Source organism: Manacus vitellinus, unplaced genomic scaffold, assembly GCF_001715985.3.
Source record: "Manacus vitellinus isolate BGI_N305 unplaced genomic scaffold, ASM171598v3 scaffold_4_pilon, whole genome shotgun sequence".
In the NCBI taxonomy this organism is placed as follows: Eukaryota; Metazoa; Chordata; class Aves; order Passeriformes; family Pipridae; genus Manacus; species Manacus vitellinus.
Genome location: NW_021940604.1, coordinates 36,802,877 through 36,822,288, shown reverse-complemented (window position 1 = coordinate 36,822,288; position 19,412 = coordinate 36,802,877). Strand labels below are relative to the sequence as shown.

At 39.8% G+C, this 19,412-nt stretch overlaps 1 protein-coding gene across 3 annotated transcripts in view; it reads right to left on the bottom strand.

Annotated features, from left to right (window-relative positions):
- FILIP1 (filamin A interacting protein 1) overlaps nt 1-19,412 on the bottom strand; it is a 104,705-nt gene that overhangs the window by 58,471 nt on the left and 26,822 nt on the right. For 2 of the 3 annotated variants that reach the window (XM_029962680.1, XM_018077918.2), the window contains exons 2-3: nt 18,052-18,192; nt 4,532-4,810 (exon numbers count right to left, since the gene is read on the bottom strand). In XM_029962680.1, the coding sequence (XP_029818540.1) occupies nt 4,532-4,804 (273 nt within the window). In that variant the 5' untranslated portion in view covers nt 4,805-4,810; nt 18,052-18,192. The remainder of the gene's footprint in view (nt 1-4,531; nt 4,811-18,051; nt 18,193-19,412) is intronic. The other variant, XM_018077919.2, reaches the window with a different exon arrangement.

Here is a 19,412-nt window from a genome sequence, read left to right as displayed (position 1 = left end):
ATAGATATATCACCTATACCCATGTGAGTACCTGTTAACTAACTTTGTTAAGAGAGGGGATTTCCCTCATGGCAGGATGTGCAACCACTGATCTAAGTGTTTCATAACGACCTTGCCAGAGAGAACAAAACACACATTCCTTGCAAACCTCTGCTAACCATTCCCTGAAACACCCAGGTCAAAAAGAAGGTCTTGCAGCCCTGAAGGTGAGCTCCTCCTGGCTCTGTTGGATGAGACACTCCTTCCCCCCACAGCTATGCTGTTTCAGCCACAAGCAACCTGCCCTAGAACAACCTGTCGCACTCTCTCTTGTTTGAGCACTCAAATTAACCATCAAATGCGGTCTTAAATAAATATAGATTAATGGAAAGGGCTTCTTTGACAACAGAGTCTTTCGATCTCTCTCTCTCTCTCTCTCTCTCTGAAGGAGGGATGCTATACAAATGGGTTTACCTCTGAGTATCTGCTACAAAGTGTTTCCTTTCAAATGTCAAACCAAATCCAGTGCTACATTAAACCGTTTGGAAGTTTGAAGACTTCTCAGGAACTGTGTCTTGTGATTAATCTGTATATCACTGGTATATTATCAGTACTGTTCACAAGACATCATATTTCACATATTGCCTATCTGCATCCTCAGGTCTGCAACAGAGGAAACGTACAGCTGACAACTTAACATGCACTTCCTTTATGCCCCATGGCTGCCTAGCTCTGTGGAGCTCTGCTCCTCCCCAGTGCCAGGCTCTCAGGAAATATTTCCCTCAGCCCTAAAGCATGCAAGGGTCCTCCACAGGAATGGGTGGCTGAGCTGAAATGGGTGAATGCCGTGTTTGCACTGGGGAAACACAGTAAAACACTGACTGTAATAAAGGCCTCAAGCGGAAAGGCTGGTCCTATTTAAATTGGTGTGAAATATAGCAAACTGTCTCCCAAGCTTAAATTGTCAGCAATAGGCACAGAACGTGGCTAAGAAATTATTTTTCTTGAAAAACTTAAAGATTTGTAGTGGGATGCTGTCTTCATAAACATAGTTGTATTATTCTGGAGGGTTTTTCCAAACATGCAATAGAAGAGTGAATGATAAACATGTTTGTATACTGCTCCTCATTTCCTTTTTGGCCCCCAGTCAGGAAATGTTGAAAATCAGTGTCAGTATTGCTGGAGATTAATGGCTGCTGCTCAGAAAGCATACAGAAAGGGAATATATTCCTGCCAGGACAAATACATAGGCCATTGGACAAAAATCTGTGAACCACAGATAGGACTATACTATCATTGTAAAGATCCACTGCCTGTGTTGCTCTGTAATTAATAATATTCATATGTGGGTTTGACTGAAATCACTGTTGTGGTGGGGGCAACCAGGCAAATTAATGCCATACCTTCATGGTCTAACTTATTCTAAGGCATTTGAAGTTTTCTTTTCAAATCAGCTTTGCAGCATTTAAAAGTTAGATTTTTCTTCCAGGTATAGGCAGAATTCCTTCATGGATTTTTTTACCCCTATATATTCAATATGGGTTTAAAGACCATGTAATCATTGCTTTTTTATACGAGCAATTGGATCTCAAAAGAGAAAATACACTCCACTGAGCTATTAGGCCTTTAAAATCAATCCCTGTCACCAGTTCATTTGTTTCCCACTCTCCTTCAGAGAGGTTGTACTTAAGAGCTCTCTGGCTCCATGTATATTGGGACACATCACTGCAGCTTCTATATACTTTTTCTCCCCTTTTGTTTTCTTACAAAATAAGGAATAGGTTACAGTGACCTCTGACATTTATGGAAAGCTTTCCTTCTCTATATTCAGTAAATTCACAGGGTCTAGCCAGGGAACCTGAAGACAAGAAGAGCTGAGTCCGACTTGGTCCTAGAAACTAAAGCACAGGCAAGCTATCCGAGGTCATTATAATTTAAAAAAATAATAAAGGTAAAAATGGGGACATAAAACATCACTGCCAGGGCATGTCCCCACGGTCTTCTGGCATGTTTGCCTTCAAAATGAAGAGCTGGGGGGTCAAGTCCTAAAGTAAGGACTCAAAATTGATACCAACAGCAATGTGGCATGGATCTGTATTTGCTTTGTTGTTATATGATGTGAATAGTGAACTAAGCTTATGATACAAATGAGTACATTACCAATTTACCCTGCTAACCCCATGGCTGAGCTCACTGTTTGGGGGTTACTGTTTGATGGTACAGGCATAAGATGCCCCCTGCTCATGGCTGCTCAGTAAACAGTCATGGTATTTTATCCCATTTTTTAATTCAAAAAATAATGGATCTCCCTACAGATACAGCCTGATGGCATTCTCAAACTAAAGTCTTATTCCATATGCCTATATAATGTTTGTTTTGCCAGCATTGAAATGGCTTCAAAATAAACCCACAGTCTGATTTGTCAGTCTAACAAAACGCTAGCCAGCCACCAGAGATGTCCAAACAGATATGAAAATCAAAAGCCATGAAATGGCTCAGTGCCTTAAGTCACTGTGACAGTCAGGAGGTAATACCAGACTATCTACTTTGGCTGGAGTCTTCCCTGGCTCATCTTCATTTGCGGTGTTAAAACCAGGCTCTCATCTCAAGCCCGAGTGTTGTAGCTTGCCCACCTCAGAAATGGACCAACACAGGTACCGGGAAAATAACTAAAATGGGGGGTGAAATGAAATTAAAAACACCTATGGCCACAAGGAGCAGAAGAACAGTCGCATTCTATGGCTACCAGTGTGGTTGTCCTCACAATCCTCCTGTCACGTCAGGAAGCTTTAGCAGTGCCTCACATCTCTGTGGGGTCCGTATGTTCGAATATACATAAAAGTATTGTCCAGGACAAGGGAAGTATCAACTTGTTGAGGATGTTCAGCCCATATTGCACAGCACAGATTGCAGCTATCCCCACCATCTACATAGGGATTATGAGAACATGAGCAGTTCTTTGAATGTTCTGTAGCTACCTCTTGAAGTAAAAGCTTATGGTGAAGAACAGGGAAATTACTCAAATAATAAAAATCACGTTTATTGCCACACCGGAAACTTTTTTAAGCTCCCCTTTCCAGATATAAAGGTGACTACAGGGTAAATCTTTCTGAACAACACAAACATGATACATTTCTCTTGAGGTTTGACTCTATTCACCACAGAAGCTACATGCTAGCTCCATCTTTAAAAAAGAAGTGATATATACAAGTTTTTGTATGAAGTAAGATGAAGGACTGTTCTGTGATGACAATTTCATTTTTTCCTTTGCAAAACTGCAATTTCAACAGATTTTCTTCCCTTTTTTTTTGCTTCAAATTTTCATTGTAAAATGACCATTATCTGGTTTTGACAAAATTATTTATTTTGAATGCATACTTCCTGTAACTTGAAAGTACTTTCTGACAAACTAGAGGTGAAATATGTACAGAAAAAGTGATACCTAATGACATTTAATGAGATGGAATCTGAGAGTTGTGGTAATGGTGCAACTCAGGTGACTCATGTATCAAAGAAATTAAAAATACGTTTCTTGTAATCAGCTAAGATGGTAACAAGTCCAAAATTAAAGTAAAAATGTTACGAACGAGGGTTTCAGGAGAAAAGTAAGACCTTATATGAAATGCTAAATAATAATGGTTAACTAGAATAAAGAGATTAAGACAAAATGTTTTCACACAGGTTGGGCAGCCTGTCCATAGGATCAGAGAAAAAGGTCACTAAAGCACAACCAAAAGAATGTATAGATTTGGTAAGCAGTCCTACCACAGAAGGGGTAAGTCTCAAAAAGTCAGAAGTCTTCATATGGACTATTTGAAATACCACGTTTCAGCTCCTTATTTTGAAATTCCCTGAAGGCTGACACTACTGAGAGTTCAATGACTTATTAGCATCAAAGAGAATCTCAAAACTGGACAGACATTTGGGGGACAAGTTGAGCACTGGCTGCCATCAATTCTGCCCACTTACTACTGGGCAGAATTAACATGCAAACCAGGACAACTGAGAAAGCTTTCAAGCAAGCACTACTCCAAGAAATAAACCTAATGGATCTTTGAAAGGCAAAGAATGTACAGAGCGCTGGACACCAGATGGGACAGGCAGAGGTTTGGCTGAGCCCTCAGCAACATCTGAATATGCAGAAGGTCTGGGGGACATCTTAAGTTCATTTTCAGTATTTCTGACTTGCAGATTGTCTCTTGAATATTTTCATTAATGATGGTAATTACATTCACTATATTTGCTTGTCTTGCCCCTCCCTTTTTTTCCACTCTCTGCAACTGATTCCCCTGTGTTTGTTTTCTGCCTCACCTGCAGAACCCCATTTCCTTGTCAATTCTGACAGGTGTTCATAATTTATTTTGCTTTGGTAGCTGCAGACAGAGTTGTAAATAAAGTAGTACTTAAAACTGTTAAACACCGACCACAGCTCTCTCCTTGTGATCCTTTGCCTTTAATTTGCATGTCCCTGTCCGTTGAGCCCTGTGCTCTTTGGACAACCTAAAAATAAACAGCTACATAGAAAACATGGTTTAAAAAATATTTAATTTACCTGCAATTCTCCTTCCATTATACTAAGTAGTTTTATCAAGTCCTCTTTAGAAAGCTCTATGGACTTCTTGTTCTTTCGTTCAGAAGGTCCGGGTGATTTTGAGTGCCGTTTGACAGTTGCTGAAGCCATGACCTCATCTTCCTTCCGATGAGGTTTGTTCTTTTTCTTGGCATCCTCCTGAAGTTTTTCATTCTCTGCATGGCTGATGACAGGCTTGGAACTGGAGAAGTGCCCGTTAGATGAGCTTTCTCCACCTTGGTTTCGGGATCTCATCCCTGCCTAGAAAGAAACAAACATAAAGATGCATTTATAAACAAAATTATTTACAAAAAAAGCCACAGTGGAAATACTGCCTTTGGAAAGAACAACAATCTACTATAAACTGAAAATACTGTGATGCTCAAGAGACTGTGGTAGAAAGCTCAACCATTTTAACAAATCTGTGTGTGGCAGAAGCAAAATCCTGAAGTAAGGGTAACAACCATTTTCAGCAAGCCAAGATGCTAATATGAATTTAAATCTATGGAACTTAAAAGTGATGCAGAAAAATGGTAAATAACATGTTCCAGTGTTTTCTTTCCTTCAGTTGACATTTTGATCATTTACAACTCAACACTGCAAAACAAAGCAGGTTGTTAAGTAGCTCTTATTTTAACATGTGGTTTACTTCAGAAACAGAAATGCAATTAAATTTTGGAAAAGCATATTCCTTGGGTAAAAATTCTCCACAAGAGTGGAATGACAATGCCTGACAAAGGTTACTCTTTAGTTTCTCTAAATGAAGCAATGATTTTATTCCAGGTAACCAAGAAAAATGGTGAATGCAGAGTAAATCAGTTGGCAAATAATGCACAAAATCATTAGTAAGTCCCACAAAGGAAAGTTGAAAAGAAGTTTGAAAAAAGAGCACAGAAAGCTTGAAATCACTAAGAGGTAAATGGGCAAGATCAATGCAGTCTTTCCAGAAGATTTCTCTGAAATGTCAGGTTATGGTTATGGAATGCTCATATCTGTCCTCTTAAGCACCTACACTGCAGTCTTAGACTATGACAACAAATGTTCCTCAGCTCTATCACTTGACCTACTGTGTTGCTAAATTTTTATTTTAATAGATCTAATGAATAATATTCCACTGTTTCCAAGTATTTCCTCTCACTTAAATTTATCTCTGGATTTAGTCTGCAGCTTGTTCATTAGTCAAACAGAAGCTTCTCAACATCAATAACATCTCACACTTTTCTGATAAGGATTTCAGAGCAGCAGGTCACTAGTGATGGGGCAAAACATAAAATACATTGACTAATCAGCTTGGCTAAATTATACTGGGCCTGCTATGGCTTGCTACTTATTTGACTCAGATCAGTGTTATAAATCTCTTGCTCACATTAGCCTTGTGCTTCTGTAGTTTCACACAGCAGGAAGATTGTCTTTTTATTATCACTTGATACTCATGTCTTCATTAATTCAGTGGAATTTGTCTGGCATAAATGGAGAGAAAATTAGACCCAATGTTTTCGAGCAAGAGAGTTTCACAGAAATGCCTTGCATTGTAGGTCTGCTCCTATCCAAACAATATATGATACAGGTATACAATGGCCTTTAGCTTCCTGAATGTTTATGCAGTGTGTTTTTCATCAAACAGTTTGGATTAAACACATGAATTACACTTTCTAAAAACAGATCTCCATTATAAGTATGAACAATACCTGAGAACCTCAGGAAATCTTTTAGGTTTTGGGTTTGTAATGGAAAAATAAACACTGTACTATGTTTCCTCTCAGATAGGGCTTCTCAATTTGTTTAACTTTAATGGGTTTTAAACTTTCCAACCATGCTTCCTCTTGGGAGAAAGCACTTGGGATTCAATCTGTCTCTATTTTCTAAGTGTTTCCTTCTGAGTCCCTGTGGATCACAGCCGCCAGCCACTTTCATCTCTAAACCAAACCTATTTTTTATGGCTTACAGTGAATGGTTTCATAGCTCTAGGACATCCTACGTGTTTTAAGAATAAATATTTAAAGACTGTCTTGTAGATGTTTTCCAGTGGAAAACAGCTTATTATATTACAGTATTCTGCTTAGTAACATGCCATGTTAGTGATTTCTCTATAGTAAGATGACTCAACTGTTAGACCTGAAGGCACACAATTAATTTTAAATTGAACACATGACTAGTTGAGACACATCATCCACCTGAAGCACTGCATGATCACCCAGATGCAATTAGCTGAATGTTAGACTTCACAAAAAGTGGTGTGTCACCCTGTCAAATCATAATTCAAGACAGCCATTTTGATCCATCTGCCCCTGTGGGAGCTGAAATAACAATTCATGAAATGTTGAAATTTAATGTAAATCAATACAGGCCCACAAAGGACAGATGCAAATTTATGGTTTTTTTCAAAATTCATTAAAACAGCAACAGATCAGCTTAACAAATTGACCTGGTATTTTGTATCATCTGGCTAATTAGAATATGATTGTCGTTAAAGGAGATAAAACTTGGCCTCTTTTGAAATTTCTTTTAAACTTGCAGATTTATTTTGCAGCAAGTCTTACAGGGCAGTGACAGTGGCAGACAAGCTGTCACTCTTGGGGGAAATGCCCCTAAAAGCCTTTCTTTCTGTAAAAGCCTACTAAAATCAATGTAACACTAATACTTACTCTGTCTTCCCTTATAAAGTTGATACTTTTCCAACATGTAGGTGACAGAAGCTTAAATAGTGACAGAAAGGGCCAAAGGTTTGATATTCACACAGTAATTTCCAAGGAGATTAAGGGCCAAAATCAATGGCATGATCCAGCTGTTGTGCAGTGCTCTAGGAATATAAAACAGCTGTAAGGATGACTGAGTTTTAATTAGAGTAGCATGAAGTAGCCAGAACGTACCAGTGATCTTGGCTGAAATACTGTGTGCTGGAAAGGAGTGCTTAGTATTGTCATTTTGGACATCCGCCTGTATTTCTGATGGCATCATGATAAAGAAGAAAAGTTTCTGAGCAGTTACATGACATTATTTTGATATGCAAATATCGAAATCCCAAAACTTTGCTGATCTGTTTTTTCACCCAGGTTCCAAAATTGATTCTGGGGACACTGCCAGTCCAACACTGGTAACAAATGAACTCCTACTGTCAGCCCTGATCACAGCTCTATATCTTACAGCATTCCTGATCTGCTGGAGGGACTGTGTTCCCTGAAGAAATAGCTGGTATGATTTATAATGACTTCAGCATTTAACTCTACTTTTTTTCCCCCCAACCCTTATCATATTGCCTATTAAACTGGAAACTGTTCCTAACAGTTTCCAGTCAAACAAGAAGACTTTATATGATCAGTCACTTTGATTTTGACATTTACTGGCTACTCATTTCAATATGTGCTCACAGTATCGGTACTTGGCATGGGAATTCTTCAGCCCCTCCTCTGTTTCAGTCATTTTTTAAGCTTTAAGCACAAAGGACAAATGCTATGATTATTTATTTGAGTCTGTACTGTTGTTCTGGGCATGGGTCCTTCAGTTTTCACAAGTTAGCAATCCACACAAGATTTTATGAAATAACCTTTATGTTAGTTTTACTGACATCAGGAGGAAATCTGTGAGGAATTTGCTGAGTAGGATGTCAGAAGAGGACAGGCTGCATGCTGTTCCAGATCCTTCCACCATTGATAGCAATTTGTTCTCCTTATAGCTGTTGAAATGACAGGTTAGATTAGGCCCTGTTACTAGTGCTATTAGAATCAGATAATGTAAAAGGGTTCTTTGAACTTAATATGTAGTCCCTCTTGCTAATTGGACATGCTGATTTTGGCTCCATAATGCTTTCCCTTAAAATAATAATACCAATAATAATGTTATAATACACACAAGAAAAAGTTGATTTAAAGCCATGATATGGTTGTTGCCATTGGCCATAAATTTGTAGTCTGGAGTTCAGTTGCAGATCTAACTGATTAGGATATCACATGAAAGTGCTGCGTTTCTGACAGGCTAACATATTTTGTATGGTCAGTGCAATTGGGTTATTAGTAAGCCAAAACTGGAATTGTCTGCTGTGGCTCTTGGAACTGTGTCTTTCAGAGGCTCTGCTGTGCAGGCTTTTGGAGTGGAGCAAAGTGTTGTGCAGAAGCACCTGGTACACAGGGTTGATTGGGGAGAACTCAGGCACTGCACAAGGCAAATCTCTGCCCAGTGATTACCAATCAATGTGTAGCACCAGGAGTGAAAAATAATTTAAATATACTCAAGATGGAGACCATATCATATAAAACCTCCATCAGATCTGAAACACCCCATAAACAAGGAGGAGAGCTGGAAAAAAAATTTAAATAGTATCAGCCTGTAAGTAGCAGATACCAAGAAAAAAAACACCAAATAAAAACATACACAAAAAAGAAGATACTTTCTTAAATGTCAGGAGGAGGGGAAGATAGATCAAATTGACCTTGTTGGTTTAGAAGTCCCAAGCAAAGACCATGCCCAGATGGGAATGGATATCTTCAGCCCCAGGGGATCTAGATAGCCACAACTAAGGTTACTTGGCCTCAGTGGTGTGCCTTTCACAGGACAAACATGTGGAGATACAACTGTTCACACCACCTCAGACACTGGCTAAAATTATTAGTTTTCTTATTAATTACTCCAGGTTGTTCTCCTGGACTCTACAGATGTTCATTATTGTTTTGTCTTAGGAATCAAATTACTAAGAGGTTGTGATAGGACCAGGTAGGAGCTGCTGGCTGCATTGTTGGAGGAACATGCAAGGTAATGCTGCACAGCTGGACTTGAATGCTGCGTGAAGCAAATGTGAGTCAGACTCCAGATTGTGAACGACACCAGGCCAAGGGAATGCAGACCTTATTCTTGGTTTGCTTTTTCAGATGAGTCCAGTGTTTGTTTCAGTTATGCCGGTCAGAGGAGAGTGATAAACCAGATGACTAATACAATGAAGAATGGAACAAGTAACTACCCTTAGCAATTCTGGAGTTTCCTGAATTTCTAAATATTCATGCCTAGAGTACTAATCCATTGTGCTGTCTAACCCTCCCCCAGTCTCTTGTCCCATAAGCATCATGACTTGATTTGAGCAAACAACAAAAGGTCTTTGTTCCTTCTGACAGTATTACATGTTGCCAGTGTGCTTTTGTGAGAGCACGTGTTCTCTGCTCGCCCTTGTTGGACTACTGGCACGGAGGGATAGATACTTTTTGAATCAGGACAATTCTCTACTCAGTAAACAGCTTGAATAACTGAGCCATAGGGCTGTAACTCCTATGCAGACTGTGAGAGGACTTGTCTAGCTACCACCACTGCTGCTTTCATCCTTTTACCTGGTCTGTTTGCTGCCCACGGAAGCATTTGTCATACAGGTGTGAGGAGGAGCAACACCCCAGCACATGTGCTGAGCCACATGCCCTGAAGAAGAAATGTTTGTTTCATTCTGTTGACACTGCTGCAATAGCGAGGTTTGCTGTTTGCAGGTAGTGTAGAAAAGCAGCAGTTATAGCAGACATACTTTTTGAGGTACAGCATGAGAATCAGCAAAGCCTTTTTGCTTTATCAAATATTTATTTTATAGCTTCTAAAATTGATTCTTATAACAGTGGAACATAGTAGCACATGGACTATATTCACCAAAGACTATCAACAATAGTTCCTTTGCTTGAAAAAAGAAATGAGAGGAATATGCATAAATATAATCTCAAGAAGAAAAGAAATAGATTTGTGAAAATTCCATATCCAGGTGTCTTTCTGAATAAGTATAATCTGTGTAAAAGCAGAAAAGGATTTCACAAAACTTAAAGAGGAAACCCAGTCATCACTAAGGCAGATTTATACCATTTTAACAACATTTTCTTAATTCCAAGATAAATTCTCTGGCTAAATTATGGCATAGATTTACAAAGAACAGAGTTTATGCTGGTATAATTCCATTAATTTTGTCATTTTCAGGAAAACTTGTGGTTTCATCTGGAATACTTTTTCTTGAGTAATGCAGGCTGACCAACTAAGGAGTAACATAGAGTTGTTTCACAAAGATTCATGTTTCCCAGGCTTCATCTGGAAAAACATCTTGCATGCATGAGGCATGAGGAATGATAAGCTATTAGATCATCACTGAGTCAAAAAAATAAACTTTTATATATGACTCTACCCATGCTTTGATTACTGTGCTCCCCAGCTGCCAGAAAGTACAAATAGGAGTCATAGAGAAGAGACAGATCAAGTAGCTGGCACCACTAGACAAACATGCCGCTGGGTCTGATGAGGGCTTGCAGATTTATTCTCTGGAGTGTCCATGGGGGGACAAGGACTAGCCAGGAGCAAGGTAGGTGGTAACAGTGCTAACTGCCCACAGTGCAGCCTTTCTAGTGTTTCAGCAGAGCTGGGAGACATGGACTACCCATCCCTCTTCCCAGCCCACTGGGAGTAAATATTCCTGTACCCAGGACTACTTTTGATTTGAAGGAAGAGCATGACTCTTTGGAGGAAAGAAATGTCCCTGCTTTCTGGAACCTTGCACCCAGCTGATGGAGCCTGTCTTGAGACACAGACACTCTTTGAGGGCTGCATTGGGCACCATGCCTTATCATGAGTCTTCTCATATTGTTTTACAGTTTTCTGTCTTTTGAGTTATCCCATTTCAAATCAAACTTCACATGAAGATAACGCTAGCAATTTCACCCTTAGTTTCCATCCAAACCCACTAAACATTTGTTTTATCACCTGACAGCCAGAATGTGCCTGGTAAGAGACGTGATGCAGGTTAGCTAGCCTACCAAAGATTTTTCACTCCTGCAGATGGGAAATCTTTGGTGTGAGGTAAACGTTAGTCATTTCTTTTTCCTGACAGCATAGAACCAAACTGATAACCTGCAAGATCAGATATCCTGTGGACATAGGAACCACACTGTGTCTCTGGTAAGTAGTTTCTAAAGACCACTGCTCCTATAACAATGCACTGTCTCCTGCCAAGATGGCAGGAAACTGCTGAAAGCAGCAATAGACAGGAACAGGCTGATAGTCATCACAGGTCTTGACTCCCAATCCCTCATCCTTATCATAACTATGACCAATCCAAATACCTAAAACTGATATATCACTGAGGGAACACTGCATGGAAACTAAAGTCATTCCATGGTCCATGCAAGCCTTCTTTAAGCTGGGAATAAACCATGGGACAAATAGGGAATACAATTAGGAAATGAGGAAATCCTTAGCTTTTTACAAAATAAGTTTCAACTTTTCACTTTAAAATTAATTTTTATTTCAAAATTAACTTGGATTTTAGCAAGTGTGAGATAAGACAAAAAGATGAATGTCCCAAAAGCAAACTTCAAGCTTTGGGTCGAGGTCAGCATCTTCCTGACCTGATGTGGATTGTGTATTTTTTTCAGTAGCCATGATATGCACAGCTGATTTTGTTGAAACCAGTCAACAACTACAGCTACATTTTATATGTGGCTAATTTATCTTTCTTTTGTTTTATAAAAATGAAAAAAATAATCACAATGTAGATACCCTTACAGATTTTACAGCAAAAGGAAAAAAATAAAATCAACAGAGGACCTGTATCTTCTACAAATGTTGTCTCCAAGAGACAACAGTGTAAAAAAACCATCTGCAGCATCTCAAATTTCAGCTGAAAACCAAAGCAGGAAGCAAGTTCCAAATCTCTCTCAGTGACCCCTTTGTAGGAAGTTTCAGTTGTTGATAGACAGAGAGTACCAGTTTGCACATGAATGCCTAGTGGTCTGGTGAGACATGAATTTAACCCCCTTCATTTGACCGGGCTGCCTTCCACCTCCCAGAAGGTTCCTACTCTGTGAAGCTTAACTGGCTTCAAAACAAGGAGATAAAAATAGTTTCTGATCCCAAGCCTACCCCTGAGTTTCACTATCAATTTTGGTGGGTTTACCATAGTATTTTTCCCATTAGGAAAAAAAAAAGAATTATTTGGCTACATGTATACTGGAGATTAACCATGTCCAGGACTGGTCTCTGACTGTGAGGCCAGCTGTCCTGGAAAATCCTTCAGGCTCTTAAGCCCTCTTAGCATCCATAACATGCTGGCTGCATCCACACTGCCCACTCGGAATTGCTCCTAGCCCATGCTAACTCCTGAAACGTGCTCTTAAATGGTTCAGGAGGGTGTTAAATAGTCTGGCCAAAAGTGTACCAGAGACCACTTGAACAGTTTAGTATGAGTAGAGACGTTCCCCTTCCAGTATCTGTGCTCATGCCCATCACTGTTTAATTTGCAGCCTTTCCTTTCCACAGACTGCTCCTTTACAAACAAAGGAAATGGAAAACTAATCAGCCATGTAAAGGGAAAGTGCAACTCACCATAAATACACAGTCTGGAGAGAGAAAATAAGCGGAGGGCAATGGGAAAGCAGAAAAGGGTCTGAATTTTTCAAGTAAGTTAGGTCAAGGCATGCAGAAGTCTATTACTTATTCTAGAGGCATACTTTTAAGTTGCTGCTGAAGCATGGTTTGAGATAGAGCAGTTCAGCAGGAGTCAGGAAGGGACAGGGCAGCTGAAGCAGAGAGGTTGCACAGCATCCCTACTTCACACCAGTCTTATCCTGACTTTTGCTGGGCTTGGTGGAACAAACTTTGAGCTCTTGTGCTTCATGTCACTGATAAGAAGACTAGCACTGTGAAGTTCCAGAGTGGTCTTTGCATTTTTCAAAGCTTTGGCCTTCACTTGTCATTACTATTTGCAAAGAGGTTAAAGGAGAGTCTTACTTCATTTCTGGCATTGCCAGCCCAGTGACTGTCATTATTTCCCAATAATCCTGCAGGCTTTCCACTGACTTCAGAACTTGTGGCAAAGAAAGTAAAGAAATAAATGTCAGCCTAACTGATTTAAGTAATACCAATGCCTTCATGCTGACAGGGAGCAGCACAAAAACATGCAGATACCTCACCTGGGCATTGAAAATGGCCTCAGCCACTTTAATAGCTTTCATTTATACAAACCATATTTGCGTGCCTCTTCTAATGTCATGGTTTCAAAACTCCTGGACAGCAATTTCTTCACTTGAAAAGAATGAAGTTAAAGAGTTATTCTGCAGGTACAGGTTGAGCTGGTTTTGATCTTTTTTTGAACAGCCTGTCACTGTTAATCTGCTCAAATCTTCACGTGGCTTTTTAATTCAGAGCAAAAATTCAGGCTAAGCTGAAAATACAGCATAGTTGCTTTGAGGAGGGAAGGAACAGAGAAGGAAGAAGCAAATAAATATCTCTGCATGGGCTTGGTCTTCCATTAACATTATTAAAATTACCTGCTGCCAGATTCAAGTTTCTTTAATGTCTGTGACTTCTTAAAATCCAATGTCAACAGGGATAAATTCTAAGTGAATTGTGTTTGTCTTGTTGCAACTAGCCAAACACCCTACCTTTCTTATCTTTAAAGAAAGGGTTGAAGTTTCTCTGTTTTCCACTAGGATAGAGTAAAACTTCCTTAGCTACTTTTCTTAGAAAGTAATTTTTGTCCAGAGCCATGGAAAGATATTAAAAAGAGCTCCTACGAGTCTAGTGGGTGTTTTACAAGCCTACATGAACTTAAAATCATCTGCACTGGCATAAGTTCACACTGTTCAGCTTTAAGTATTTCACTTGTGTTACTAAGATAGGAGTTTAGGTTTCACCTATAATCTGCAGTGTCTTTGAAACGGAGCCTGAGCTCTCTGAGGCTATGTTAAGGCTTCAGGCCTGTCCTCATCCTCAGTTATGTAGCTACAGTGACCACTGCTAAAGCCAACCATGGCTCCTGTCTGTCAGGGAAAGCATCCCCTGATTTTCTTTCCATAGAAAAAGATGCTGGGTAGAGTGTGGTGTTGCTCCAGCCTCCCTGTGAGAGGACACCACTGCATTCTGACTCTGGGATGTGCTGGGAGGTCTCAGTTTTGCCCCTCTGAGCCACCACTACCCTTTCTAGAGAGGCTGTGCCCTTAATTTAGGCACATCAGTGCCCTTCCTGAGCTGACTGATAAACTGGCCTGGATCCAGAAATGGATCCAGAAATGGGAGGCAATAGTAGGTATTTAGCACCTCGTTATCAGCATCTGCCACAGTGAAACACTTGATGGCAAATGTTAAGACCTGACAGAGGCTGTGGGGCTGTGTCCACCCCTCACAGTCCCTGCTATAATTCACCCTGCCAACTTTGTGTTAATGAAGTCACAAACTCAAATGGCTTGGGATGGATTTTCTACAAAGCATCGGTACACAGACCTCAGCTTGCAGGCACACTTCTGGCTGAGAGGGGCAGAGAACCCAGTATTTCTAAAAAGTAAGTACTGGAGAGTCAAAACCTCACCCTCACTGAGCTCCCTAAATGGGAAATGAGCTCATTTGACTCTCGAGTCACAACTCCTCATCTGGAACTCTGTTTCTTGGAAGGAAAAGTGGGAGAATCTGGTCATAATTGCAAAAACAAGTAATTTAAGAAACAACACTAAGAAATGGATCTTTGTTAGCTTTTAGTTGGAGCAAATGAAACTAGAAAATAATTTTTAATAATTAAGGTAAATCTGAAAAAAATTAATAATAAAATTTTCAAGTTCCTATTTTGTATGTGGAGGTGTATGACAGAAAAGCGATATGGATGTCAGTGTTGCTGAAGGGAATTGGTGGATGTCTCTAAATATTAAGGCATCATTGTGTCTTGGAATACAAATTCAAAAGATACAGATTGTATATGATTGGTAAATCAGTTAAGAAAGCAGGTAAGAAAGCAGCATATAAATGAAGACATTACTGTTTTTCTTTATTTAGTTAAAAACAGTCTGACCCAGCAGTTATGTAATGTCTCAGCATTCCTTATTTATTTCCTTAAATATTTTTCATCTGCCTTCAAGGAAGTTTGGGTGACTGAGAAATTACTTTGGGCTGCTTCTCCTGTGCACGTGTGGTGGACTCAGGCCTTGGCAAGGACTTGGTGTGGTTGCTGCTGGCAGCCCAGTCACATCTTTGCTCCGCTGGCACCAACTTGGACCAAGTTGTGGTTTGGGAAAAGGAAGACTAGCCAGTTTTCCTCTTATGAGGAAGCAAATTCACCTCTTGTTACATATATATATATATACACACTTAGTTATCTTAAGAAATAAGATGTAACAGAGAGTATTCTCATGTGTTCATTTCAATCCTAGAGAAAATAAACCTCACTCCGGTTTCTATCCCTAGTGAAAGTGTTTAAGCGAGCTTTCAGTACCACTGCTTTCTTAGTAGCCACTGCACAGCACACAGATTAGAGATTTTCCTTATCTGCATTTGTCCACGTGCAGACTGCAGGAATTTCAGAGGTAAAAGAGTTTTTTTCAGACCTGCCCAGCTGAAAGTTAAAGGGTGGCTCTCCAGAGCACCCAGTAGCCAATTAGTAAGCACAGCTGTCCTGAAAAAGCAAGCCCAAACTAAACGGCTGAGCCTCCACTGTATACATACTGAAAATACTTCCCAAGGCTTTCAGAAAAATTAGAACAAAGTCCCCATGTTGAATAAATATTTCCTTATTTTTATTAATTAAGAAGGTAATTTGAACAATATATACATCCTATGCCTCCATAGTAAGTTGTGCAATTCATTTAATCAAAGTAAATTCCGAAATCTGGTATTCTACTAAATCTTTTCCCACACAACATCATTGACTGCATGCCAAAAAAGTCTACATAAATTAAAAAAAAAAAAAAGTCCGTCAACAGTTTGTGAGTCCATTCTAGGACTGCAAAACCACCCTGCTATAAAATGGCCATATTTAGAGAAACTCTCTACAGCTGGGGGGATGCCACATACTCGACCTAAGATAGCTGTCATGTTTGCAAAAAAAAAAAAAAATCTTTATTCTAATTGTACTTACTGATGCTGTTATTAATTTTTGCCATCAAGAAAAACCAAAATCTTGAATGGAAAAATGTTTGGCAGCACATGCTATTGTTGAAGGATGGCTTGGCTGTAGCACTGGACTTTCAGGCACTAGAATTCACCTTGTGGAAGCAGCAAACACCAAGGAATCTACAAACCTTGGACTTGTTGAAATAAGCATATGTGTCAAAGACAAGGGATTATAATTAAAGGGATAGGAAAGCCTAGAAAATAAGAATGTTGTCAACAACACTTATTATAATACAAAAGTCATGAACTGGTGTGCCAGCAGCAGGCTTAGGTCCCCTGCCCTCTGCTCAGCCAGGGAATGACACAATGTTGTACAAACCATTTCTGCAGGTAGCCAAATATATGACATTATTTAAGTAAGCAAGAACAAGGCTGGACAGTTCTATGCAAATACTTGTTGCTGACTGATCTCTTATACCTTGAAGATGCATTTCTAGAAAGGAAAAAACCCAGAATTGTTCTTTTCATTCTATCTTCAAAAAAGCTGAAAAGTACAATTTTATTAGACTTTCTCAAACCTCAGAGAATTTTTCCAAATATCTATAAAGGCAAATATAAATAAATGATTTGCTGAAGTAATGGAACAGTTATTGGAGTTCATAACACATGCATATTTTTAAAAGAAAAAAAGAAAATACTGTGGGGATTTTAAATATTTTTTTAAAAGTTCATAAGTAGAAAAACATCATTAGTAGTTTGTACTCACATCAACTTTACATCAGAGAAAAATACAGTTTTGTCTTGTAATATTGTTAGGTGAAAGAGTAACTATTTAAGAAATAGTTTATGCCAAGTTAATGGCAATTAGCATTATGAATGACAATTTAAGGAGGATTATATGATGTATTGCAGGTTTCAACCAACTAAAAATAGAAAAGCCATACAAGCCATAAAAATTGCACAATGTACAACTTTCAGTTCCAGGAAGACTGTGTTTGCAATCCTTGACTACAAATGGAGTTGCTTTCTGACTGTTGAGATAGATCTTCTGGAGCCATAATTAATACAGAGAATGCTGAGCTTTCCAAATGAGTCAGACATCTTAAAATATTGGGCTTAAAGTTGTGAAATTTTTATAAAATCAGTTAGTGTTTGTTTTCCAGTTTTTGAGCTGGGTTCGCAATTTCAAAGTATGTTCCAGCACTGTGAGGCATTTTAAAACTGGAACTAAAGTATAACCAATGTGATACTAGCAATGGAGCTTTTAAAAGACAGGCAAAATCTAATACGAATATTGTGAGACACCCAGTATGGTCATAAAAGTCCACAATGCCTGCTGAAGAGTTCCTCGTTACACTAAGTTGTTAACTCAGGATGCTTATTTTTAACTCATTATGCTAAAAAATTTCAGTGAAAATAATGTGCATTGAGGATGTCCTTGGGAATCCTCAACAGTCCTCGAGGGCTTTGACAGCTCAGCAATTTGGATGAGCCTTTGAAAGACAAGAGATGATGCAAGTCATTTTGGTCCCCTCCTGGAGCTGACATCTGCAGGAAGCTCAAGTGTTGCTTTCCAGCCATGCTTTTGCAACAGCATCTCCTTAATGTTAGTTATTCAGGAGCCTGGCTCCACCTGGAAGCTCCTGTGAGTCAGCAGAACAGCTCGTGGTGTGCAGTAATACCTGTGTGGAGGGATGCTCCCAGGGCAGGGGCTTCGCTAGAATCTAGGTCCGGAGGGGGGAGGAGGGAGTCGAGGGTAGAGGTGTCCCTGTGCCATCGCTCTGCTGCTCCCACCTGAGGCTGACTGGGGTCCCTGCTGCTCCCTAGAGAAAAGATAAGGCTCAGGGGCTGCATGCCAGGAACAAAGAGAGAAGCAGCATGTTCTGCTTGCTCTGCCAGCCAGACAGCAGGCCAGCTAGAAAACACAGTCTTCCAGACTTAAAGTGACTTGAAAATATTTATATTCTTTAATTTAGAAACTCCCATTGACTTTATCCATGTGTTTCCAAAGCCATGACAGAGTAGAGTGACCTGAAGAATCCATAATACACTAGGCAATGTGTTTGCAGGTATGATACCAACCCAGCTGGTAAAACCTTACACTCCCATTGCCTCCAAAGAGCTGGTACCACAAGTCAGCTTTCTGCTTAAATCTGGCAATCAACACCAAGTAACCTCCTCCATCCCAAGAAAAGGAGGGGTAATGAGGGAAGCAAAAAGCTGGTACTCAATGTGCTGGGTTCCTCAATGAGAGCAGTTCTGCAGAATATGTGCAATGCAGTGCAATGACATGGCAAAATGACAGCAGAGAAGAAATGTGTCCAGCTTGGCCCATGTATCAGTGACCCTGCAGGCAATCTGTAGAGTTATACCTGCTCAGGGGGAATGTGACTCCCTTGGCTGGCCAAGCTGGAAAACCCGCAGCACAGCAAGAGCTACAGGCCAGTTGCTTTCACAGCCCACAAAGCAAAGGAAGGCTGGGGACATAGTGACAACTCCAAATCCCATGGAGGTATGGCAGACATGCAGGGAGCTAGGAGCTTTGTTCCTGGAAAGCTGGGGATGTTGCAGGGCATACGGGGAACAGAGCCATAACACTGGAGGGAGGCAGGTTCTTGTGTTGATTAAAGCTCATTCATGCATTTGATTAGTTTGCATAAACAAACAGAATTTGGTTCCACATTGTGAATCCCCTGAACTCTGCCCTGACCTTCTTGACAGAGCAGTATGGTTACAGTATAAAACAAGGTTTTGTAGGTCAAGTGCATTGCAGAGACAGCTGGCATGGAAACATGTCCAGGCAGGCTCAGTGGCAGGACTGGTGGTGCCACAGAGATTCTGAGGGCTGTGAGACCATGGAGGTCTTTCCTCAGCAAGGAGAACAGAGTGTTCTGGGAAGCTGTGATCTTTTTAAAGGAAACAGTAACAATTCTGTTCAACTCTACAAACTGACCATTATTTAAATAATTTATATAGTTCTCCTAATAACAATACAGTCATACAAGGAACACTACCATTTAGGGAATAAAGTAGGACTACTACG